General features: G+C 45.6%; 1 protein-coding gene and 1 long non-coding RNA gene across 2 annotated transcripts in view; one reads left to right on the top strand and one right to left on the bottom strand.

Moving 5' to 3' along the window:
- Positions 1-26,157, bottom strand: part of LOC309517729 — a 46,417-nt gene that overhangs the window by 11,877 nt on the left and 8,383 nt on the right. Inside the window, exon 2 of the long non-coding RNA XR_014213241.1 lies at positions 3,907-3,940. This is a non-coding gene — a long non-coding RNA (uncharacterized lncRNA). The remainder of the gene's footprint in view (positions 1-3,906; positions 3,941-26,157) is intronic.
- On the top strand, positions 690-26,017 carry CACNG8 (calcium voltage-gated channel auxiliary subunit gamma 8). The gene is made up of 5 exons (XM_082197073.1): positions 690-1,194; positions 9,853-11,212; positions 15,569-15,652; positions 23,350-23,490; positions 24,240-26,017. The coding sequence occupies exons 2-5, from the start codon at positions 10,990-10,992 to the stop codon at positions 24,881-24,883; spliced, it is 1,092 nt and encodes a 363-aa protein (XP_082053199.1). The 5' UTR covers positions 690-1,194; positions 9,853-10,989; the 3' UTR covers positions 24,884-26,017.

Raw genomic sequence — 26,157 nt, 5'->3', positions numbered from 1 at the left:
AGATTATATAGATGCTGGATAATATAGTGCTGTCACAAACGTTATAGGATCAGGCCATTTGGTCCAGCATCCTGTTCTCACAGGGGCCAGTGAGATGTCTATGGGAAGCCCCCAAGCAGACCTGAATGCAAACCCAGATGTGATATTGAGGCCAGTCCAAGAGGAGCACCAGCAGGAGTTCAACGAAACACCCAAATACACCCATACTACAGCATAATGCTATATGATAGTGATGCAGTACTAAAAAATGATGGAAAGCCACAGGAAATGGACATAATCTAAAGTGCAACCAACATGCAATGGCACACAACCAGCGCATCATGCATTAGCCAGATGAAAGTGATACACAACATACAACAATGATGTGCCCATTCTGGATGTTGCATCCCAGCCAGTACAATCCAATATGACCAGTTGTAATGTAATGGCAGCCAATGGAGACTTGTCTAAGAAAACTCAGAAAGACATATCCTCCCCCCACAATATTTATTTGTATACTTCCCCCAACACACAATGCAATGTTACAAATGCAACACTTTAGGGTATATAACCATGGAAGAACATACATAAGAACATGTAAGCAAGAAGATCATGTCTTGTCACGTTATAGCTCCAAATATACTGTGTAGGGAGGGGTTGCAGCACAGATAAGAAGGATGCATATGCACAACAACAACAACGCTCACAACAACACTTGTGTGACACCACCCCAAGTCTCACTGTTTGCTCATCACACACACACAAACATTGCAGCTCACAACAATGCTCAAGTGATCCATCCACACAACACACAGTAAGCAATCCATTCTGGTATGCGTGGTGGCCCAATGCAGAAACACACACACACAATGCCTAACAACGCTCTGGCATCACACAGCCCCCCCATCCTCCCCTCCCCTACATACACACATCCCAACCCCATATGCCTCTCCGTTCCTTTAACCAGCCTCTTTCGCTTGCTGCTTCTTTTTTTCCTTCGTCCAATGGTTTCTCCCAATGACATAATAACAGCATGCTAGCATCTCTCTCCTATACAGCAAAATACCCCTCGATATAAAACGCCATTTCGCAGAATCTTCTCTGGCTGGTGCCACCAACAACCCACTGCTAGGTGGGGGGACAAAAAGAGAAGCCGTCTCTCACCACCCCCAGTGTGTGACACCTTTGGAAAACAGACCCCCCCTTTTTTGCAAGGTAAGCCTGCTAGCGCTCTCTCTTTCTTTCTTTCTCTCTCTCTCTCTCTCTCTCTCTCTCTCTCTCTCTCTCTCTCTCTTGTCTGTCTGTCTGTCTGTCTGTCTCTCTCAATATTCCCCCCTTGTTCTGCAAAAGATATACGTGCAAGACATTCAGGAGCTGGGGGTGGTGGTGGTGGAATATCCCTGTGATTTACAAGAGAAGGATTTTACAACTGTGTCATGATTCTCTCTCATGCACCAAGGAATAAATCCACAACTCCCCAGTTGCTAGAATGAATTTCTGGTCCTCCCAGGCACTGCCTTTTCCCTCTTCGCTTCAGGTGATGTCCACCTCCGGACTGCCTTTGCTAAAGCATATATGCAACAGATCTACTGGAATAAATTTCCCTTGGCACCATACTTTTGTGTCCCTCTCCTGTGGATTTCTTTCTTTTGGTGAATTTCCCTCCACGTTTACTGCTTGCACACACAGGCTTGCATGTGCAAGAGGGGGAAATAAGACATTGAAGGTGGGTTTGAATTGTATACCACCCAGGTTTTTTGCATTGCATTTCCCCCCTCTTTTATTTTCTGACACTTCCCCCCTTCCCCCTGTTTTGGGAGACAAGGAAAAAAACATACACATGTTGGGAATGGCAGCATGGCTTGAGAATACCGGGGAGGGGGGCGGACGAGGGGAGGCTGGTTGAAATTTCCAGCGATGCTGGGGTTTTTTGGCCTTACTGAAAAGAACTGCCGATTGGGAGCAGCTGTTGAATGAATGGGGAATTCAGCAGGGAGGGCTTGGAGGAAATCAAGCAAAGGAAGAGATGCCCATGTCAGTGTTAGGTTGAACTGTGCACGGCGCTGCCACTCAGCTGCCAGCTCTTCCCGGCATTTTGCATTGAGGCTTCGAACCAGCCATGCCTTTAATAAGAAGATGGGGGGAAAGGTATCATCACCACAGACCACCTTTCCAAGAGTTTGGCTGCAAAGGTTAAGGCCTTATTCTGCAAAAGAGGGGCTACGCACACCCCAACAAAATGCCAATGTTTGTCTGGCTTTCCAGGGTTCAGATCCATCTCCCATCTGGCCATTTGCCACTGACAAGAGAGATTTTCTTGTTAGAAGAATCACCAGAATATTGGGGGGGGGGGGGAATGGACAACCTCTGAAAATGCAAAGCATCAAAATCCCTGTAAAAGAAGGAGAGGGGTTTTGATAGTGGGACGTGGGGAGCCCTTCCTGGCTTTCCTTCCTGGGACTCCTGGGTTCTGCATAAAGGAAGTCAAGTCCTGTGGCTTAGAACAGGGAGTGTTCCAATGCTGAAAGTCAGAACTCCTGGGTTCTCTTGGAAAGAAAGGGTTATACAGATTTACATTAGGTTAAGATGGCGGGGGTGGGGAGTCTCCAGGGTCCTATGTGAGAGGGGAGCTGCAACTAGCAGGTAAAGAAACCTACCTACCAGTACTTCTAGAGTCTATCTGGGTGCTTGATTGTCCAGTCTAGAGGGCCTCGGATTCAGAACCAGCTGTATAATATGGGTCTCAGTCCTCAGCATTTCTGAGCTTGCATAGTCTTCAAAGTGGCAGTTGGAAGTGGCTTTTGACTAGAGCTTTTGAACCTGCTGATACAGTTGACTCTGGGCAGGAAGAAACAGAGAAGAGCTGGGGCGGGGGGGGTGTCATGTGCAAGACCTTTTGACTGATAAAGGCGTTTAGAGCATCACCTTGAATAAGGAGAACTGTGTTGCATTTGCTTATCAGAGGTGGTTGTTTTGAAACCCTAGTTCAGTTTCTCAATTCCCGTTGTAATTACAGTATTTGTTTTACTCTGATAGTGTGCTTTACTATGATTCCGCTGTATTATATGGGGCTATGGGGCCACTGTAAGCAGCCCAAGTAAAGCCGATTATATATTACCATACTTCTGCTATTATTATTATTATTATTATTATTATTATTATTATTATTATTATTGATGGCTGGGCACATGGTACAAGAGAAACCTCCACCAATGAAAAGGATACAGAAAACTGATGGATGTTACTTAGGCTCCTATTAGGATAATAAGGTCAAGTCTTTCTCTATCTTGTTCAACTCTTAACTCAACCATCTTTCACCATAAACTTATTCTACCAACCCATCTACTAGTTAACCAGTTGATCTTTAAACATAACATCCTATGAATTAAAACATTCTACCCCTCTTTCCATTAGCACCCCTAGTGTCTCTCCTGGTAGTATCCATTCATCTCCCTGTGTCTATCCAGCCATTCCAAAACCTACACTCCATCCATTCATAAACCCTCACCAGCCAGTCGACCTACCTCAATTTCCCTCCTCCATCTATTCATTCACCTAACTACCTACACCCAGACATATACTCATTCATTCATTCATCCATCCCCAAATGAGCCATCTGCCCATCAAATTCCTCCTGTGTCCAAGGCTCTCTAAACCAGATGTAAATTTTCCTTTCTTTATTTTTCTTTAGCTATCTCAAGCAAAGTTCTTACCTAGCAAACAAAATGGCTGAATGAGTCGCATGATGAGACAGCTGAAAGAACTGAACGAAAGCAAACCCCCCCCCCAAAAAAATATGGAAATTCAGATGGGTTTGACCATATCAGTCAGGTCATATAGTGTCAAGCAGATGCTATCAGGCAAGTGAGACAAAAGATGGCAAAGAAAAAACATCTTGAACACACTAGTCAGAAAGTAAAAACTCACCAGAAACAGTGCAGGTATCAATATTCAGCCCAATCTGGTAAAGGAAAGAAAAAAGAAAAGATCTATTTACCCAGCCAGCTATCATAGCTGTGAAAAATTAACCAGACCATTCCTGAATCCTTTCCATGTTTCAGTTATCTACCATGGTAAAGCACACTCCTTATTTTACAAATTTGGCTCCAAGGTCACTGAAGATGGCATTGCCTATCTATCTGCATCTCCACTATTCTCTAGGCCTCAAGGCAGCTAGTGGCGGGGGGTGGGGGGTGGAGTTAAAGCTCTCACCAATATTTTATAAATGGTATCCATGGATACTGATAGGATAGATTGCTTCCCACCCATCAAGGGCACTCTAGCAAGAGAATAGGCACTGCTGGCTTGGGGGCTATAAGCTACCACTCTTTGGATTCAGTAGTTGTGCAGCAGAGAACCATAGACTCAAACAGCAGGAGAGGTCCTTTGAGACAGGAGGACGCCTGGGTTCTCTCCGTCAGGGCTGTAGCGAGCTTGGTGTAGTTTTCAGAAAATATTGGCTAGTGGAGGCCGTCAAGGCATCTAGAATTTTTAGAAAAGGAATGAGGCACAGAGAGCAAAAGAGGCTTTCAAGCTCCGACAGCCATGTCCCACCACCTCTGCCAGAGGCCTGCTGCCTCTGAATACCGGTTGCTAGGAATCACAGGTAGGCAGAGTTGCGGTTGCGCTTGAGTCCAGCTTGCAGGTTTCCCATCTGGTCAGCCGCTGTGAGAACAGGATGATGGACAAGATGAGCTACTGGCCTCATTCAGCAGGCCCACTTTAGGTTCTTATATAAGACCAGGATCCAATTTCACTTACTTGAAAATAAAGGCACTTCCAGACTTATCCCTATTTCCAGGTAGCACAATTATTGCTGATTGCAAGATCTTGTGCAATCCCCAAAGATCGGCCTTTTTGCAGTAAGGAAGGTGATTGGGAAATACAGTGGAAAAGGTGAGATAACCTTTGCTTTGACTAGTCATCCAACTCCATTCCCCCCCCCAAAAAAAAATCTGAATGAATGCTCATTAAGTAGCCAACATCTTCTGTCTCCCTGCAGACAAATCAGGATGAATGCTCAATAAACAGGTTATCTGGAAGCACCATGTCCCATTGAATTCAATGGGCTTACTTCTAAGCAGACATGCATAGGATTGTGTAACCAGTTTATTATTATTGTTGTTGTTTGTTTGTTTGTTTGTTTGTCTGTTTATTATTCGCTTTTATTATTCTTATTCTACTGTAAGTAAAGGTAAAGGGACCCCTGACCATTAGGTCCAGTCATGACCGACTCTGGGGTTGCGGTGCTCATCTCGCTTTATTGGCCGAGGGAGCCGGCGTACAGCTTCCGGGTCATGTGGCCAGCATGACTAAGCTGCTTCTGGCGAACCAGAGCAGCACACGGAAATGTCGTTTACCTTCCCGCTGGTGCGGTACCTATTTATCTACTTGCACTTTGACGTGCTTTCGAACTGCTAGGTTGGCAGGAGCAGGGACCGAGTAACAGGAGCTCACCCCATTGCGGGGATTCAAACCACCGACCTTCCGATCAGCAAGTCCTAGGCTCTGTGGTTTAACCCACAGCGCCACCCGTGTCCCTTTTATTCTACTGTACAGTAGTTAATTTCTAACTATGTACACCCGACTGCTACTGGGGTAGAGAACATTGAAGCTCACATTCCCAATCAGTCTGTTTCCCTGGTGCTGTTATTATCACCCATCTTTGCTTGGGAACTGTATCTTGCAGTCTTCTGAATGTCTGGGATGGGGGCGGAATATTTTGGGACTGGGTGAGAGACAGGGTGTGATAAAGAGATGTAGATGTGGGAAATCTGGAGAATAAGAATCCAGGATTCTCTGCAATGGAAAGGAGCACCCAGCAAATCAATAAGGCTGTCAAACCAGGTACAAGATGACCCCAATATTAGGTTACGTCTCTGCCAGCCAAAATTAGTATTTATAGGAGGCCAAAAACAGCAAAGCAAAGAAAAACACACCTGGGCGCTGATTTGACAAGTGACACTTACTGTATTTTGGTGCTCGAATCTTGCACATGTGTAATTCAAATGAAAAACTAGGTTGGCTAAACTCAGCATTTGTCTGGCACTGTGTACACAGCATGCCTTGAAATCATATACAAAACTCATTCCCACCCTCACAAAAGAACCCTGGGAACTGTAGTTTGTAGTGGGTGCTGGGTAAGCACTTGGAACCCCTGGAAATATAATTGGTTTTTTTTAATTACCCCCCTCATGTTTTTATCTGCTCTTATTTTATCTGTAAACCACCTTGAGAGGAAAAGTTGGGATATAAATAAATATATAACAATACTGATAAGGTATTATGTGTATGCATCCTGGAGGAGGCTCTCTCTTCACTTTTCTGTCTGCCATTAAAATATACACAAGGCCAGTGGGGTTTTTTTTCCTAAAAAAAATTATAAAAATTTAGGTGTCTTCTCATTTTCCTACTCATATTGAAATACTGCCCCTCAATGAGGCCAAACTTAGATTCACAAAATGTTTAGGGGTATGCTTACCCCTGCGTCGTCCCCCCCCCCGAAAAAAATAGCACTGCTCAAGGCATTTCAGATTTAAATGTGTTCCCATTGCTACTTGTGAATTTTTGACAGGTCTGGGCAAAACTCCACAGTGGTTGGCAGGGCTGGAGATTTGGGCTTGTCCGAGGAAGAACCCAAAGTAAGAACTGCAAGGTATACAAGGGTGGAATATATTGCTTTCCCCTTTTCTGTTTGGTTGGCAACGTTACTAAATCTGCACAAAAGCTAAAACAAGATGCCTCATATTCTATGTTTGCGATCACTGTTGTCTTTTGGTAAATTCTGAATTCCATACAGTTAAAGCACACGATTTCCCCGAAATAATCCTGGGAACCTCACACAGCTACAATCCCCAGCACCCTGAGCAAATTATAGTTGCCAGGATTCTTTGTCGGAGAAGAATATGCTTTACATATATGGTGTGTAGCCTTAGGCTACTTCTGTACAGTTGGCTTGCAAGACCTTAGATCTCATCTCTTTAGTACTTCAGCTTCATAAATGTGTGGCCTATTTGCAAATTTGCCAATACCTTCTGTATCATTTCAGGTGGAGCCAGATGATCACTTACCACCCAGTGCCCAAGTTTTCGCCAATAACTGCTTTTTAGTCATCCCCTTAAACTTTGTTAACTGGGCCTTCCAGGATACTGAGGGTGTGGAGGCGGGTGTGGGAATAAACTGAAGAAAGAAGGAAAGATGAAAGAGAAAGGCTGGGTGCTATGCTATAAAGGAATTAAGAAAATAAGCCAAGTTTTGTTTAAAACCTGCATGGCGTATCCTCACACAGTAGTCGCTTCCAGACAATCTGTTTATTGAGCACGCACCTTGATCTATTTGCACAAAGTTGATGGGGACGTCAGATGACATTTGCTATTTATTGAGCATTCATTCTGGTTTGTCTGCATAGAGGTTAGATGTCGTTGCATCAAGCAAATGTTATCCCACACTTTCCGGTGCGGACGTTTTCTTTATTGCAAAAAAAATGTGGTTTTGGGGGAAGCAGGTTTGTTTCACAGGAGCACCAAGTCATCTTTCATGCTGCAACCTGAATTGGTCAGTATGTTGACTGAAACCCTGCTGAAAACAGCAATAGTCTCGAAGGGTGCAATGTGTTGATGAGGCACAGTGGAACAGCAATCTTCATACAAAACTAACAAGGATACGGGTCCGCTTCAAATTTGTATCAATTCTATACCTGCTTAACATTCATGGCTTTCCCCAAAGGATCCTGGGAATTTTAGTTTGGCGACAGGGCAGAGTATTCTGTTTGAGATCTGACAGACTCCTAAGGTCCAGGCTTGCAGAAAGGGAATGACTGTGAAACCAGTTCACACCTGTGGTGTAGATTATGTACTAAGTACTTAAAGTTGAAATAAGCTTAAATTTCTGCAGAAGCCACAGACCTCTTCTCTGAAATCCAATCCCTGCCCCTTCATAGGGGCTTGCTATGACAATTCAATGGTTGTGAATTCAGCACATGATCAGAGGCAGCCTTTGTGCCTGGTCACCCAGCAAGTGAAGAAATAAATGGTCCCACCTGATGTGTTATATATATTTTTTGTTTTATTCCATTGACAAATGGTGGCTTGGGTATGCACTGCATAAACATAGCTGGAAAAATATAATTATGTTCCCTTGCAATTGGCCAACCTGCAATTGATAGAAAGGACTCTAATTGGTAGTCCTGCGTATTCGGTGATGAAGGCTCTTCATTATGCACATGCTAGACAGAGAAGCACCCTTTTAGTGTTGCTTTATGTTTCTTGGCTTAAAGCCTGAAAAGGAGTTTGCATGTTTAAGCCATCTCTCAAACTAATCTGCATATATCCCCATAAAAATCAGTGTGGCTGTGGGCATATTTCCCACAAACAGATGTATATGCAGTATGAGGGAAGCAGTTATTCATGTGACACACACACACGCCAATTTGCAATTAGAAATCCTGTGGCGGAGTTTGGGCTTTCAAATTTCAGCAACGTCTTGTGCAACGCCAAAATTCAGTGCCTCCCCAGCCTCTTGCCTTCTGTTGTAAGTCACTGTCGCAGGGGACCCTGCGGCCCCCTCTTGGCCTGGCACCCAGCGCAGGCGAACTGATCACGCTCCCCTAAATCCACCTCTGAGATATGGAACCACCCAGAAGGAAGTTTGTCTCTTCACCTGCTCTCTGTGGGCCAAATTAGACATGGGCTGCGAATATACCACACAGTTAAAGCACATGCCCCCACCTGCATATATTCCTGGGAACTGTACTTTCTTGAGGGTGCTGGGAATTATAGCTCTGTGAGGGGTAACTTGCAGTTCACACTATTCTTGGCATGTGTGTGCTTTAAATGCATGTGTCGATGCAGCCATGGTGATAGGGACTGTAAGTGCATCTTCCTTTCACAGAAGATTCTATACGAGGCACAGAAAAATCCTGATTATGGGGATGACTGCAGCGGGGGAGCAAGTCAATTGGGCATCTCAGGCAGTGTGCGTGCCCTGCGCCCAGGGGTGGGGCCAGCCGCGTGTGGGGCAGGGTGAGCCGGGGCAGGACGCTCCACGGGGCCTCCGAGGAGTCTGTCTGCCTCCTCCCACTCAGCCGCCCTACAGCTGAGGGGGAGACAGCAGGTATACCGTTTGGGGCAGCGTGGAGCCTGCGGATGCCCAAGCTGCCGCATCACTCCCAGGAGAGACGCATGGCTCGGGCACGCTGTAGGCCCCGTGGTGAGTGCTGCCCAGCATTTTGTCACCCCCCTCAGTGGTGACACCCGGGCGGCCACCCCCACCGCACCCCCTTTCCTCCACCCCGGATGACTGCAAAGCTATTGTAATCTTGAAAGAAAGTAAAATACAAGTCTGAGAAGAACCCATCAGAGGGCAACTAGCCTATGGTGCTGAGGGAAAGTACATGTTTGTGAAGGAAGGACACAGAGCTGGGAAATTCGGTCTTGAATTATTTTAAGCACCACCTCATCAAACTATATACTTTTAAACTGTGTTGTTTAAATTAATAATGTCTTGTTATCAAATGCCTTTAATAGCTTTGACTAATGGCTGAGGCCCTTTTCATTGCCTTTTACTGTTTACAGGTGCCTACATTATTTTTACACTCAATTTCTCCTGCTTCTGCAGTTGTTGCTGGTTTTGTTATTGTAAACCACCAAGTCCACTAGCAATAAGGATAGGAGTGCAAATCACTAGATGAACTATTGATTTATTTAATGAATAATAATTTATAAAATAAATAAATAAATAGTTTATCTGAGGACCAGAATACCTGCAATGAACATCAAGGTATCAGGGATTGGGCTAAAAACTTTTCCCCTCTGCATGTCTTTACTCAGTTTCTTCTTTTTTTCTGTCTCTCTTCATTTCCTCCCCTTTGCCCAGAAATCATTAAGTCACACAGCTAGTTGGCTCCATGTCAAACTGAGTCAGAGAGATCAAGCGATCCACATAAACCGACGTGTGCCTCAAACTGAAGAGCAGAAGCTGAAACTCAAAGTCTCCCAAACTCAGAGAAACCCGAAAGGAAGAAACAGAGGACAAGCACATTTAAAAAAAGGAAGTCAAGTAAACTTGGCATAAAGAAACGGGAAACATTTCTAGGCTTCCCTGAAACTTGCTGAAGCTGCATATTAAGAAGAAACAGAATTTTACGACAAAATATATTTGAAAGTCGAAGAAGAAGAAGAAGAAGAAGAAGAAGAAGAAGAAGAAGAAGAAGAAGAACCTAGAGGCGATCCAGATTTCCCCCCAGAAATCTCTAGTACCTCTCCAGTTGTAATTTAGTACACCTCCAGAAAGGCTCTTGCAAGCTTCCAGAAAATCTCCAGTAGGTACCTAGATATTCCATAGTAGCCTTCCAGTACTCCACCAGTAGGCATCTAGATGCAATCCAGATGAAGCCTCCCAGAGGTTTTTCTACCTGCTCTTCAGGATTTGCACAACAGTGATCCAGAAACTCTTCAGTTATCCTCCCCTGGCTATTTCCAACTGCTACCCAAGCCTTCATCTTCTGACTGTGGCCTCCAGAGAACTTGTCTGACAGATCTCCAGAATTTCATCAGAAACCATCCATAAAATTCCCAGCTATTCTCCAAAAATTATTGTATCTTCTCTGGAAACTGATCTTGAAGTCCAACTAGATAATCTACAGAATATCTGAAGAGAGCACTTTCAAGAGAATCTAATAGTCAAAAGCAATTCAGAAGGAGCTCTGCTTGTGTTCTTCACAGGATTCCCTAGGGTTTTGCAACAGTTGTAGGACAACCTTCCCAGCTCATCTTATATCCCAGTTTCTTCTACACAGTGAACTTGGTGAAAGACAATATTCCCCTGGTGCCATTTTCCAAAAGCTCTTGTGCTTTTAGATTCTGCCCACTGGAAGAGGAAGCCGACCACAATAGACAAGACACTCATCACCTGCTTCCTTGAAAGCATCACCATCACTATTTTTCTTCACCACTCCCAGTTTTCTTTCTTGCCGCCAAGCTGGAGTCACTTAAACGCTGGAATGAGGAGAGGATGGTCTGGTGTGAGAAAGGTGTCCAGATTCTGCTCACCACTGTGGGGGCCTTTGCAGCCTTTGGCCTCATGATCATCGCCATTGGCACAGATTACTGGCTGTATGCCCGTGCCTTCATCTGCAATACCACCAACATATCTACTGAGGAAACCCCACAGAAAGACAAGAAAGATCCTGGAGGGCTCACCCATTCAGGCCTCTGGAGGATATGCTGCTTGGAAGGTGAGGGGCGCAGTCCAAACGTTGTTAATCCATTCAATAAAATTCTGGAATAGGATTCAGGGGCGGCCACTGGCCAGGAATCTGAACACCCTCTCTGGAAAAGCAAGTTTAGGGGGGGGAGAAACACTGGAAAATAAGGAGAGGGAGACAGGAGAATTGTAGGACAGTACACCAAGCTGGAGCAAATAATAACAAAGATGCGACAAGGGAGAAGCCCTTAGTGTACAATTCATCTAGCATGAGAAAAGGCTGGAAGAAGAGGAAATGAAACTAGTGGAAAGAACTCCAGAGAAAAGTATTGGGCCTAGGTCCTAAGGCATAAATCTTTGTAGTTCAGTGCTGATTAAAAATGAAGGGCATCTACAAACAAGGGCGGTTTAGTACTGCTGAGGCACTGCTTTCCCCCACTTAGCATGAAAGAAAATTCAGGTGGTGGTTCTGCTCATGGCTAATATGGTTGCAAAATGTTATGTAAGCTTGATTCAGCAGACGCCCCCTGCAACTTTACTTGGAAGCTTCCTGCATCGCAGGGGGTTGGACTAGATGACCGTAAGGGTACCTTCCAACTCTTCTACGATTCTATGATTCTCCTTGCAGCTTCTACCTCTAATTGCTTCCTATGTAATGTGTCAGCAGTATTAACTATGAATCCTCTTAATTGCTCCTAATTAGTGAGTTCCTACCCTGTGGGATGGGAGGGTTTGATTACTGATTTCCCTCATTATTTTGTCTTCCGTATTGTAAAATAAAGTTATTTCACAATAAGAAAAGAGGAAGAAAATATGAGAGGATACCAGTCATCAACACCCCCCCTCCCCCGGCATTTACGGGGAATAGAAGCTGCCTAATTACAGGGCAATTCACCAGCCATGCTGAATGGGAAGCAATTAAGAGGCAGAAGCCACAAGACAGACACTTCTAACTAAAGGCACAGTAGCTCAGAAGAGTTTAATGGTTTCCTGCTCCACACCAGACAGGCTGACGCAGCAGTTTTATTGCATAAATGAATAGAAATAATACAAATTGGTTCTGAAGAAAACACTGGAATGCAACAAGCTGGCAATAATATCTGGATTCTCTGTAAAACACAAGTGAGACAAAGGATGACAATTCCAAACTTAAGCTGCAAGCTTGGCAGCAACCCAATATCCAATAGTATGGCCTAGCAGCTGTTGACTGAGAGATTCAGTTGATGAGACAGTATGAGAGGAAGGCAGCTGGAGCAGCAATGAAAGAATCTGTCTATATAGATATATTCTAAAAGCCAGCCACCAACATTCCATCCCACTGTCCCACCATTCAGCCACACTTGTGCCCAAGAAACAGAATACACAATGGAGCAAGGAGTAGTCTTGATTCTTAATGGGTGGGGTCACCAGAGGCAGGGAGCAGGGTTAGTCCCTAATCTGGAGTGTGCCCCTTTGCTTTCTCCTATGTAACTAGGAAAGCATGCCATCTTACAAAAGAAAACCTAAGCACTGTCCTTGGAGATACAGCTGCAGTGAGGGGGAAAACCTGCCCCATCTCTCCTCCCCCATGTGGCCCTTGCAGTCTGCAAACCCACCACAATCCTGCCTGGGCAGGACACCAACAGCAATCAAGTACATATTGTTGCTGTTATGAAGCTCTCTCCTTACTCTAGAATTCCTCACTCTACCCACATAACAGTAAACAGGCTGCCATGTTGCCCACACAAGGCTCAGTCAAAGATCCCAGGTTCTCACCAAAAAAAAAGGAAGCCTTTAAAAGCTCAGAGGTCTGCAGATGCTTGCGCTCCCTGCCCTCTTCCTCCTGCTCATGCTGCCACACCCCACAGAGCAAAATTAGGGTCCTTCCACATTAGCTGCTTCCCTCACCTGTGGCCCTAAATAAGCCTCTGAAGCCCTGTTCATACTGAGAGGAAATCCCTTGTTGGTGCTCTAGTTTTATAGAGTCACGGCTTGTGGTGATATCTCTGACCCTAAACAGAATCATTGATAGCTCAGTGGATTAGAGCATGTTGATATACTGAGGTTGCAGGTTCCATCCCCATATGGGATAACTGCATATTCCTGCAATGAATATGCAGGCATAGATCAGGCATAGGCAAACTCGGCCCTCCAGATGTTTTGGGACTACAACTCCCATCATCCCTACCTAACAGGACCAGTGGTCAAGGATGATGGGAGTTGTAGTCCTAAAAACACCTGGAGGGCCGAGTTTGCCTATGCCTGGACTAGATTATCCTCAGGGTCCCTTCCAGCTCACCAGATCCACTTGGGACCCACCTGGCATAGCCTACAATCTGCGATGGTGACAGAGTTGGTGAAGCCCCTCAGCTCTGCATGACTTGCCCCTGCATTCCTTCATTACACTGTCACTACCTACCACTTGTACCTGAATTCCAGAGACCTTTCAGAAAGGTTGGAATGATGCAGATTATCAGCTCCAGAGAGGGAGACTAATTTCAGCCCCCGTCCTTTTCCTCATCAAGCTGCTCATTAGCAAGATTTTTGCCTGCATTGGCTTCCTACGCTTCCATCATTACATGGCCAGCAGCTAAGGATGGATGAAACTGCCCAATTTGAGTTCTCTCTGTTTCTCATTTTTACAATCTTAAATCCAGTTTCTGCATCAACCTGAATATATTTTTAGTCCTCATGGGGGGGGGGAATTGTCACCTTCATTTTGCACATTTCTCCTAAAATACTTATTTTTGGATGCATTTTTGTCTAATACACATATTTGTACAAGCTATTTCCCCCTAATATAATGCGTTTTTTGTTTGCCATATATGCTTTTTGTGCGTGTTGTGTGGAACAGCATTGCAAAATTCAGAGAAATGTACATTTCAAAGAGTAATTGTCTTTTGGTTCACTGGGTAGTTTCTCGGCAAAACAGAAACAAATTTGATTTTTTTCTTTTATCCCTACTTGCAACGCAGTCCCTTCCTTCCCTCGTTACTTTTTAAACAGGCTGTCATTCACCTTTTTCTGGGCTGTTTTTTTAATGTTCATTCCTTTTTTGCTTTTCTTTTTTTTGCACTAAAGCACAAGAATTTAAAAAATAAAATTAAAAAGAGACAAACACCCAAACTCCTGCTGGTGCAACAATGCTGCCTGCTTTTGCCTTTTCCATGGGGAATGGGCACTGTGAGATTGTTAAGAGAAACATAAATGCAGTGCCATTTAAATGTGACATCATAGTGATAGGCCTGCTTCTATCTGACTGAATGCCTCAGCAGCACAGGACAACAAGGCCTGGTGTAGAAAGCAGAACAGGCAGGGTCAGTGGAGGAGCGATGGGTGTTGTGGCCCAAAACATATGGAGACCACCAGGTCTGGTGAAGGCTGACACCAGAAGGGTCCTGATGGACCACAGAACCATTTAATCCAGCATCCTGCTTTCCATAGCAACCAAGCAGACAGCTCAGAGAAGCCCAAAAGCAGAACGCAAAGATAATAGCCCTCCCCACATTTACCCTGTAGTGAATGGCACACATAAATATGACTATTTTATTTAGTCATTGTGGCTGGATAGCCATTATAGAACTGTCACCTGTGAAAATATGCATCCCTTCTTAAATCCACCCAAGACCCTGACTATCACCACATCTTGAGAATGAAGTGGAGACTCGCCCTGTGCCTTAAAGTTTAGACATTTTTCCTGAATGAGCTCGCAACCACCGTATAGGTCAGGCTTCCTCAACCTCGGCCCTCCAGATGTTTTGAGACCATGATTCCCATCATCCCTGACCACTGGTCCTGCTAGCTAGGGATCATGGGAGTTGTAGGCCAAAAACATCTGGACGGCCGAGGTTGAGGAAGCCTGGTATAGGTCTTACAACTAGCCAGTCATAACTCAGCTTACTGGGGGACTATCAGAGCAATGTTGGTGACTATGGTAACTTACCACTCTAGGCCAGAAGAAGGTCCCCAGTGCCCCTAGGTGCTCTAGGTGGCTTCTTGGGAAGGGCAATAGCTCAGTGGTGCATCAGCCTTGCACTCAGAAAGTCTTAGGTTCAATTCCCGGCATCTCGAAATAGGACAAAGAAAAACTCTGGTCTGAAACCCTGACCAGCATATACAATACCGAGCTAGATGGATTTGTTGTCTGACTCAGTAGAAGGCTGTTTCTTATGTTCCTGTGAGGTAGCGCTTAACAGTGGTCGGGCCTGCCTTGAGAAATGGGGCTTGGCAGACTGCGCTGAGATTTTGTAAGAGCTTGGGATTTGGTAGGGAACATTGTGTGTCACGGAAAATCCAACGAAGTTGGAGCCAGTTACCAGGAGATGCATCAAAAAACGCTGCTCTGAGCTCAAGCCGCGTTCACAGAACTGCTTTGAATGCTGGTCATCTCTGTCTCCCTCTGCTCTAGGGCTAAAGCGAGGGGTGTGCGTGAAAATCAACCATTTTCCAGAGGACACAGACTACGATCACGACAGCGCGGAATACCTCCTACGTACGTATAAATAGGGGGCTTATTCATTCCCCTGCCTTGGCCTCGGCAATAATGTGTCTCTACTGTTCTTCGTTACCAGGGGAAACAGAGTTTGAATACCACTGAATCTCAGTGTCAGAGGTTGCTGGGACTTAGATACAGAAGCCGCCCTCAGGATTTAGCTGGAGATGAACAGCAACTCCTACGTATCAAAGGGGGGGGGTGTGTGCATCAAATATTGTGGTTTCCGGGATGGGGGGAGTTACTGCACTGCAAAAGGGATGGAGTTGCTTCTCAGTGCCATGGATTCCTTTGAGTTTGCCATGTTGCAGAGAAGGAGTTCACTCATTGTTTCTTCATGCTGAGGATTACTGACAAGTTATAAAGAGGCAGCAGCAGGGTAGATGCAGCTGTGTCAGAAATGCCAAGGATTCCCCATCAGTTCTGCTGAGAGGCTTCTTGCACCCCCCACCCCACCCCTGCCAGGTAAATACCAAAGGCAGGGCTGGAATCATCATTACGCTGACTACTCTCTGGGGTAGAGGATCCAGCCAAATTAGGGCTCTGCAGTGATTTAATTGCCTTGAATTTGCAAAAGCAACTGCAAAAATAAAAAAAGTATTCTTCCCTGCCCTGAATATCATTTAATTTTTTTCATGAAACTTTCTTAAGGGAAGGGCGGGGTGCTGCCTTGATTCACATATGTAGGTAAATTTAAATGCAAACTGGCTGGTCAGAAGGAGATGAGGGAGAGAGAGAGAGAGAGAGAGAGAGAGAGAGAGAGAGAGAGAGAGAAATGCCTGTGTGCTTGCATATAAGTAACATTAGCCCTCGGGAGGTCATTCATGTAAAAGGATTAGACATTCATGGGGGAATGGTATTAACCATGACAGCTAACTGCATCCTCCATATTCAGAAGCAATACAGCTCGGATTACCAGGCGCTTGGAGCATGTGGCCATAGATAGTTATCTCCTTGTTTCTGTTTATTTATCTGTCTATTTATTTTTATTTAATTAATTTATACCCCTTTTGCCAAACCAACTTTCCAAAGTGACTTATATTCAAAGAAAAATAATTATAACAACAATATCATACAATATTAGAAATCAAGTAGAGCACAAAAATAGAAAAACATGGGAGCATTCAAAACCAGCAAAATGCAGTGCTGTCGATCATATTCAAGCACTGTCTAAAAGTGGGAAGGGAAGGAGCTTGTTAGACCTTCCCTGTGAGAGAATGCCACAACAGTGGTGCTGCGGCTGAGAAGGCTTTGTCCGTGGTACCCACCAATCAAATAATTTCTAATGGTGCACCAGCAAGCAAAGTCTCCCTTGCTGATCTAAGCCTAGACAGGTTCATATGGGCAAATATCAAGATAATCTTTAAGGCCCTAAATGTTCTGAGACCAAGCTATTAATCAGCACTTTAAACTGATCCTTGAACACTGATTGGAAACCACTGTGTTTGAGGTCACATAAGTTGCATATGATTCAACTGCATTGCTCCTATCAAATATCCTGGCAACTGGGTTTTATACCAATTCCAAGCTGCGTTGTTCTCCTGTAGAGAACAATGGTACAGGCCAGTCTGTATGTAACTGGTGCATGGGAAACTGAGGCCAGATCCACCTCATCTCATTAGGGACACAGCTTGCAAACCAGCCAAACAGGTGAAAAGAGTTTCTGGTGACAGACATCCAACTGGATCTAGGAGTACTCTCAGGCTGTGGATTTTATTTTTCAGGCAGGGGCAGCTGCAGCAGCCAGGGGGCGGGGGATAGTTCCATCCCAAAGCAGCCTCCATCCAGATGAGATTTCCAGGGGCATCTCATTGGCCACTGCTGGAGACACAATACTGACCTCAGGTCCTAATCCAAATTGTACCTTTGACACCAAATAGTGCCTTTGATACCTGAGGTGTATGTTTTCAAGGCCCATCCTATTCTTGTATTCTGTTTTACCTGTTTTTAATTCTGAATTCTAAATTGTTGTAACCCACTATGGGACCTGCTGGTGAAGGGCAGGTAATAAATTTTATGATCACCACCATAATAACAACAACAACAAGAAGAAGAAGAAGAAAACACATATGGAAGATCTTATTCAGAGACCTCCTGTATCTCACCTCCTCTGACCCAAAGCCAGCTAGCAAGGCTAGTTCAGTTCATGAAAGCTTTGGTTCAAACAGCACACTTATAGTACACTTTTGGGGATGACAAAAGTTGGTGCAGATATTTGTCCAGAATAATGTCACCTCTAAACACTAACCTGGGATGCGGGTGGCGCTGTGGGTAAAAGCCTCAGCGCCTAGGGCTTGCCGATCGAAAGGTCGGCGGTTTGAATTCCCGCGGCGGGGTGCGCTCCCGCTGCTCGGTCCCAGCGCCTGCCAACCTAGCAGTTCGAAAGCACCCCCGGGTGCAAGTAGATAAATAGGGACCGCTTACCAGCGGGAAGGTAAACGGCGTTCCGTGTGCTGCGCTGGCTCGCCAGATGCAGCTTTGTCACGCTGGCCACGTGACCCGGAAGTGTCTCCGGACAGCGCTGGCCCCCGGCCTCTTGAGTGAGATGGGCGCACAAACCCCAGAGTCTGTCAAGACTGGCCCGTTCGGGCAGGGGTACCTTTACCTTTATACACTAACCTGGACAGTAAGTCTCTTTCCGTGGTGAGAGGGAGGTGGGGGAGAAGGAGCCTTCAGGCCAGTGATGGGTACAAATATCCCATGTATATTTCTAGGACCGGGTGCTCAAAGGCAAAGCCTTGTTGCCCAACATGGGTGTTCTTCATGACCAAAGCAATTTTGGAGGCGCTTCTCTATTTGCAAGCCAATGTCATCTTAATAGTTTTACTACTTTTTACTCTCGTCTTTTCAATTAAAGATTAGCCAAGAATTTATGAATGACAATCTTTTCTGCCAGGTGCTCTTAACAGTTCCTTCTTCTCAGAAGTCCTCACCTTTCCCTTAAACAGCTCCATCAGGCCTGTGCCTACAGATGATTTAAAATAAATAAATAGATATTTTAAAATAATATCCTGATATTTTTCAAAGGGAAAGAGGAGCAGCCATTTCACATTCCCCTTTAACCAAAAACGATGCAAGACAGATTTGCCTTCCTCCTTTCCAATGCCTGTAACAGCTGAGACACAGAAGCTCACCTTTTGGAACTGACATTAGCCCTGGCGGCAAGAGAGTTCTCTTGGTTGTCCCTCTGAAAATCCATTCTGATTTGACATGAGTTAGGATGGAGTCACTTGCGCATAGGTAAATCTACTCTTCTACTCTGAAAAAAATTCTCATATGCTGCTCCCTGTCTCTCTTAATCAGAGGCAGTACCTTCTTTTTTCTGGACCTTATCGCTGTTAAACTGCTGCCCCTATTCCAGTGGCGCGGTTAGGTAATTTTAGACTTTGGACTTACGCCCTCCCTCTCTCTATAGGTGTATTACTTCACAGTGACCTGGTTCACATAACACTAAGCTGTGGCTTGTTTAACAAACCATGAGTTATCCACAATTTGTCCCAAAGATGGTCAAACAAACCATGGCTTGTTCCCCCCAAATTTGGTTTGTTTCCCAATTACTCTGGCCTGGTAGTTTGGTGAGCATCTGGAGTGCAGGGGCCAAAGAAACCATGGGAAAGTGTCGCTGACTGTCTGGCCAGAGTGGTGCATGCTCTAGTTATCTCCCGCTTGGACTACTGCAATGCGCTCTACGTGGGGCTACCTTTGAAGGTGACTCGGAAACTACAACTAATCCAGAATGCGGCAGCTAGACTGGTGACTGGGGGCGGCCGCCGAGACCACATAACACCGGTCTTGAAAGACCTACATTGGCTCCCAGTACGTTTCCGAGCACAATTCAAAGTGTTGGTGTTGACCTTTAAAGCCCTAAACGGCTTCGGCCCAGTATACCTGAAGGAGCGTCTCCACCCCCATCGTTCTGCCCGGACACTGAGGTCCAGCGCCGAGGGCCTTCTGGCGGTTCCCTCATTGCGAGAAGCGAAGCTACAGGGAACCAGGCAGAGGGCCTTTTCGGTGGTGGCGCCCGCCCTGTGGAATGCCCTCCCATCGGATGTCAAGGTGATGGAAAACTACCTGACATTCAGAAAACATCTTAAGGCGGCCCTATTCAGGGAAGCTTTTAATGTATGATATTTTAATGTTTTTTTGGTTTCTGTGGAAGCCGCCCAGAGTGGCTGGGGAAACCCAGCCAGATGGGCGGGGTACAAATAATAAATTATTATTATTATTATTATTATTATTATCACAGTTAAAACAAAGCAGGGTTTGTATACCAACCACAAACTATGGCTACAAACCGTGCAGGGGCAGAGCTAGCTGCCCCGAAACCCAGGGCAGCACGGGGGTGGGGCTAGCCGTCCGCCTGGCGAGCGTGGGGGGGGTGCCGCTAGCCGCCTGCATGATAAACATCGGGAGGGGTGTTGCTAGCTGTCTGCGCAGCGAGCGTGGGGTGGGGTTGGCACGGCGATGTCAACCACCCTCGCGGCTGACATCCGGTGCGCACCGCACCTCCCGCACCCGCCTTCCTCCGCCAGTGAAACCATGGCCACAAAACCCCCACATTGTTCAGTCACTGTGACACTGTTTAAACATAATGCTAAGCCATGGTTTAACAAAACATCATTAAACAGACTGCGGCTTAGGATTATGTGTGAACCAGGCCAACGTGGTAAGCCAGCCCTTCTGTGTTTGGGATTCCCCACTGATTCTGCTGAGTGGGGCCCTAAATGACTGATCTAGCTTTTGAGGATGCCTAAAGTACAGTGGTGCCTCGCAAGACGAAATTAATCCGTTCCGTGAGTCTCTTCGTCTAGCGGTTTTTTCGTCTTGCGAAGCAACCCTATTAGCAGCTTAGCGGATTAGCGCTATTAGCGCTATTAGCGGTTTAGCGGCTATTAAAGGCTTAGCGGATTAGCGTCTAAAAGGCTATTAGCGGCTTAGCGGCTTAGAAAAAAGGGGGGAAAGGGGGGAAATCGCAAGACTCGCAAGACTTTTTCGTCTTGCGAAGCAAGCCCATGGGGAAATTCGTCTTGCGAAGCACATCGAAAAACGGAAAACCCTTTCGTCTAGCGGGTTTTTCGTCTTGCGAGGCATTCGTCTTGCGGGGCACCACTGTATGTGTGAAATATACTAATATTGTTGTTCATCAAGGTTCGTCTCCCTCCTGAGGCCCCCATGACATTGAAATATCTGAGTGAGGGGTAAGATACATTTTGTCTCTAGCAGGCAAGCACATACTCTCCCAACAATTTTCACAGACAAAAATAGGGACATGCTTATTACACCCCAGCTCTCATAACCAAGGATAGCTGTCTGAGCCACCCTCCCTCCCATTACAACATTGCTGAAAGCCCTGGTCATTGACTTGCTTACTTTAATCATTTACTTGCCTGCCCCTTAACACAGATTTAATAGCTAGGAGACTGCTTGCTCACTTGGTTAAAGCTAGGGATTTTTTTAAAACTAAGTGATGTACAAACAATTGAAACGGAATAAACCTATATGAAAAATAATAATAATTGTCATAACAATAAGTTACAACATTTTAAAATATACGTCAGCAGCTGCAGTGTGTGGAACAGCTGGCTGTACACTGCATCGTACCCTTGCATGCATGCACATGCATTGAAAAGCAACAAGATGTATTCACTGTTCACTCTGACATGAAACCTCTAGAGATTCCAGGAAGAGAGCAGAATTCCAAAGGCTGACAGTTCTCACACTCTCAGAAACCAACAAGACATCCCCAAGAGGCCAAAGGGGAAAATAAAGAAAAAGGACAGAAGGAAAGAAAAGATTGTGATTTGTGAGGGATGAGTACAAAAATAAAAAAATCAGGGATGACCTATGGCAAATAAGAACAACTAGAGTATCTGCAAATATATAAATGTCTGTGCATGACCACTAAGGCACCATGTAGTGCACAGCCTGCCCCCTTCTCATGCTGCAGTTTAAGAGGTCTGACTTTAAAATAAATGCAGAACACAGGAGGTGGAGTAGAGCCTTCATCAACATATAATAAAGGGGCTCAGAGTTGTGAGGTGGTAAATCTTTCTATGAGAATCAGAGTGTTACAAGCGTGCCCTTTACATTTTCACTCGTGAAATGTTGGCAGGTATGCAAGGTCTGGTTCCAGTGGGCTTTGATTGTTGCTTTTCTTTGTGGGACAGGATGATTTATTAAAAATGGCCACATGCTAAGGGAACGCCAGGAGGGAAGAAGTGTGGGGAATGGATTCAGGGAATGTGATTGGGCAGTCAAGTGTTCTATGTGCAACTCTAAGAGGTGGCTCAAGCCTATTTATTTATATTCAAGTTATGTACCACCCTTTATCCAACATAATTTATGCAGCAGAATAATAACAACATAATACATAGCGTAATAATAAAACAATCATAATAACAGCCCCCCCATTTAACAGACAATAGATTTTTAATGGCCAGAGGCCTGGGTAAAAATAAATGTTTTTGCCCGATGCCTAAAGACATGTAATGGTGGTGCCAGGCAAGCCTCTCTGGGGAGAGCATTCCACAGATGGAGAGCCACCACAGAAAAGGCCCTTTCTCATGTTGCCACCCTCCAAACATTTTGGGGAGGGAGGACATAGAGGAGGGCCTTGGATGACAGGTGCAGAGTCCGGGTCAGTGTTGGTATGAGGAGAGGTGGTCATTCAGGTATTGAGGTCCTGAAGAATGGAACCAAAAACTGTCAGCAAGTGCAGCCGATCCAAGATCAGTGTTATATGTTCAAATCGTCTTGTTCTGGTGAGCAACCTGGTTGTTGAATTTTGCACTAGCTGAAGTTTCCAAACCACCTTCAGAGGCAGCCCTATGTATAACACACTGCAGTAATCCAACCTAGAGGTTACTGGAGCATAGGCCACAGAAGTTAGTCTACCACTGTCCAGACAGGGGCGTAATCGGGCCACCAGACAAAGGCACTCCACACCACCGAGGCCACCTGGCAATGACAGTAATGGATCCAGGAGCACCCCAAAGCTACATATTTGCTCCTTAAAAGGGAATGTAACCCCCTCAAGGTCAGGCGGTCTCCCATCCATCCAGTCTAGGAAGCCACCCACTAACAGTGCCTTTGTCTTATTCGGATTGAGCTTCAGTTTACTGGCTCTCATCCAGTCCATTACTGTGGCAAGGCACTGGTCCAAGGTGAATTACAAAAATTTCAACCTCTCCTTCCAAAGTGTTGTGGGGGAGATAATTAATATGAACAACATCTTTAACCTTTCGACAGGAAACATTTCCCACACCAGTTTCCAACAGCTTCTCCAGCCCACACACAGGCACACAGGGTGTGTCATAGCTCAGTAGCCACAAGTCATCAATGCTGTGTTACAACCAATAAAACCAGGCAAGTAAATGAAGTTGGCTCTAGAGAGGCTGTGGATTGATTTAGCCATTACTTATGTAAAGCAAACTATTGGCAGAATCTTGTAGCGTTGACCTTGCTGGATTCCACCATTTCAGAGTGAAGGTACAGACTGCACCATCAAATACTTCTTTCCCTCTATATTTTTTCTGAAGAAATCCTGTATGCATAGAAAACCAGCATGTCAGGATGAGGAAGGCTGGTTCAGAACACACCCTGAGAGACTAGTTCTCTCTGTGGAGAGAGCTCTGCTCTCAGACATATATTATTTCCTGCATTGTAATCTCCTCCAACCTACCTTCCCCTCCCCACAGGTGTGGTACGAGCCTCAAGCATCTTCCCCATTCTAAGTGCAATCTTGCTATTGCTGGGAGGGTTCTGCGTGGCTGCCAGCCGTGTCTACAAGTCCAAGCGCAACATCATCCTAGGTGCCGGCATCCTATTTGTTGCTGCAGGTGAGTGGGGGTAAACAATCCCTCTCTGGTTCTCTAGTGTAGTTCCATGTGTGTGTCTATTCAGTGGTCAGTTCACACACACAACAGAGAGAGAGAGAGACAGACAGACAGAGAGACAGAGAGACAGACAGAGATCCAACAAAAACTTTATCCCCCAGTCTATAGCTGTGTATACACTCCCATTTGCTTTGCATCCAGGTGTTCCCAACACTGCATTGGGAAGAGGTATACACATGATGTAAGCCACAATCTGTATCAATTCTTCCATTTCTTATGAAATGCTGCATTTCAGTGCATTCCCCCCCCCTCAAACCAGTTTCAATTTGAATTGGCGAAAAGAACAACCTAGCTGTGTTTTAAGCTGGATATGTGTACACAGCTTATTTCTCTGCCAATCTAATACCCTTCCTTTATCACTTCATGCATGCATCTACAACTTCACAACCATTTACCTCTACCTTCTTACCCATTCCCTCATCTTTCCTTTCTCTTCCTGCTCATCCCACCAGAGGTGGATTTAGGGCAGTGCAGCCACAGTGTCTCAACATATAGGGCAGCTGTGTACGGAGCCAGGAGCTCCCAATTCAAGCCTTGACAACTCCTGACGTATCCATTCACTGCCACCATTTCCCCTCCCGCTCTCATCTTTCTCTAACCCATTTCCATATGCAGTGAGTCATCTGCCTTCTCTACCTGCCCACCCCACAGCCTCCCTCATTTCACTGTTCTTTATTTCCACAACTCCTCAGGCCTCAGTAACATCATCGGTGTCATCGTCTACATCTCAGCCAATGCCGGAGACCCTGGCACAAAACGCGACGACGAGAAGAAGAGCTACTACTCCTACGGCTGGTCCTTTTATTTTGGTGGCCTTTCCTTCATCCTGGCCGAGATGATTGGAGTCCTGGCCGTCAACATATACATTGAGAAGAACCGGGAAGCCCATTGCAAGAGCCGCACGGAGCTACTGAAAAACCCATCTTCCTCGTCGTCGGCCATCTTGCGCCTGCCCAGCTACCGTTTCCGATACCGCCGCCGGTCACGCTCCAGCTCCCGCTCCACCGAGCCATCGCAGTCTCGGGAAACTTCACCGGTGGGCCTCAAAGGCTTCCCTTCCACTGACATCTCCATGTACACACTATCGAGGGACCCCTCCAAAGCCAACGTCAGCTCGCTCTACGGCGGTGCCAGCGAAACGGCATCGACGGGCGCGGCTGCATCGGGCGCAACTGGCAGTGGCGGTGGGTTCTTGCAGCTGCACAACACCTTCCCCAAGGACCCTGGTGTCACCGTCACAGTGACTGGGCCTGGTGTAGCGGGGGCGACTGGCACCCTGGGCAAAGACACCTCCTCCAACACCAACACGCTCAACAGGAAGACAACGCCAGTGTAGGGATGGAGTTAAGGGAGGAGGGGGCATAGGGAGGAGGAAAGAGGAAGAGAAGACACAGCTCAGAGAGTAGGTTGGGAGAGTCAGAAAGTTGCAAAGCGAGAAAACAATCCATCCATGCATTTCCTCCCTCCCTCCCTCCCTTCCCTCATCCATCCATGAACTCGCATTGCTTTCCTTTTTTCTAACCCGCCAATAGAACCCAAATTCACACCCCACACCTTGGGGGAGGGCAAAGTAGCGGAGGAGTAGGTTCACCAGGGAGCTTTCATGAATGAAGTGACAGGGATCAGCCATTCCTACAGCTTAAGAGACACTTAAACCAAACATCATTGCCCTTTCAAAACAGGCACCTCAAGGATAACCTAGATGGACTTTTCCCCACCCCACACTGGGATGGAGAAGAGGGGATGCTGTTGTGTCTTAGAGGTGCTTGAGGAAGGAGGATAGTTTTCCTTGCCTACTTGGTTAAGATCTCTAATGGGCAGCCAGATTCAGAATCTGAAAGGGACGTGCATTTGTGTGTATATGTTTTGAAGACCCTGGCTCCTCCACTCGTAAGCCTCTTACAAGATGGCTTCCACAGCGTACTGTGCCAAATTTGGGGCTGCAGTGTGGATCAAGAGGGTGTTTTGTTCCTCAGCGGGTATAAGGGAACCCTCTCTTCTCCTTCACTGCAGCTTAATTAAGGGCTGACAAAAAAGTTTGTGCCAAAACACAGTGCCAGAATTTATTTATTTTTTAAGGGCGGGGAAGGTGTTTTAAAATCCAAAAGGACCGACTGCCCCCTGGTGGCTTTTAGAAGTATTTCTAATCCACTAGGCTTTGCTTCAATCTCCTTCTAGTCCATGTATGGCTGTAGTATTTTTCAGTTTCCAGCCCATCTCTAACACTGAGCCATAGCTCTTCCTGAGATGAAGAGGTCTCTGGGGAGGAGAGGGTCCCTGCTATTTACACAGGCACCCTTTACCCATTGAAATGATAATCAACCAGTCATTATTGACTTTATCTGTTTGTCTCGTCCATTTAATAGATAGATAGATAGACCCCCTTTTTTAATCTTCTTTTCGATATTGGGAAGAAGAACTTTTAAAATGAAACAAGAAGTAAAAATAGAAATGGATTACACTTCTGCTCATCCCTTACATGTATTATAAATATATAAATAGATAGATATAGATAGATAGATATAAACAACAACAAAAACCACACATATATATGAGAAGACGAACAAAATGATTGTGAAGTTTCTTAGGACTTGGTTGATTTACGTTGGT

This window comes from Podarcis vaucheri (genome assembly GCF_965113315.1).
Source record: "Podarcis vaucheri genome assembly, chromosome: 13".
Lineage (NCBI taxonomy): Eukaryota > Metazoa > Chordata > Lepidosauria > Squamata > Lacertidae > Podarcis > Podarcis vaucheri.
The sequence above is the reverse complement of the archived record's forward strand: the minus strand, read 5'-3'. Positions and strand labels throughout refer to the sequence as shown.

Bases quoted from the DNA above. Each gene is read 5' to 3' on its own strand.
- CACNG8 (XM_082197073.1), top strand. From the start codon at position 10,990: ATGGTCTGGTGTGAGAAAGGTGTCCAGATTCTGCTCACCACTGTGGGG. The intron at 11,213-15,568 runs GTGAGGGGCGCA...CCTCTGCTCTAG, and splicing joins GAGGATATGCTGCTTGGAAG to GGCTAAAGCGAGGGGTGTGC. The intron at 15,653-23,349 runs GTACGTATAAAT...CCCTCCCCACAG, and splicing joins CAGCGCGGAATACCTCCTAC to GTGTGGTACGAGCCTCAAGC.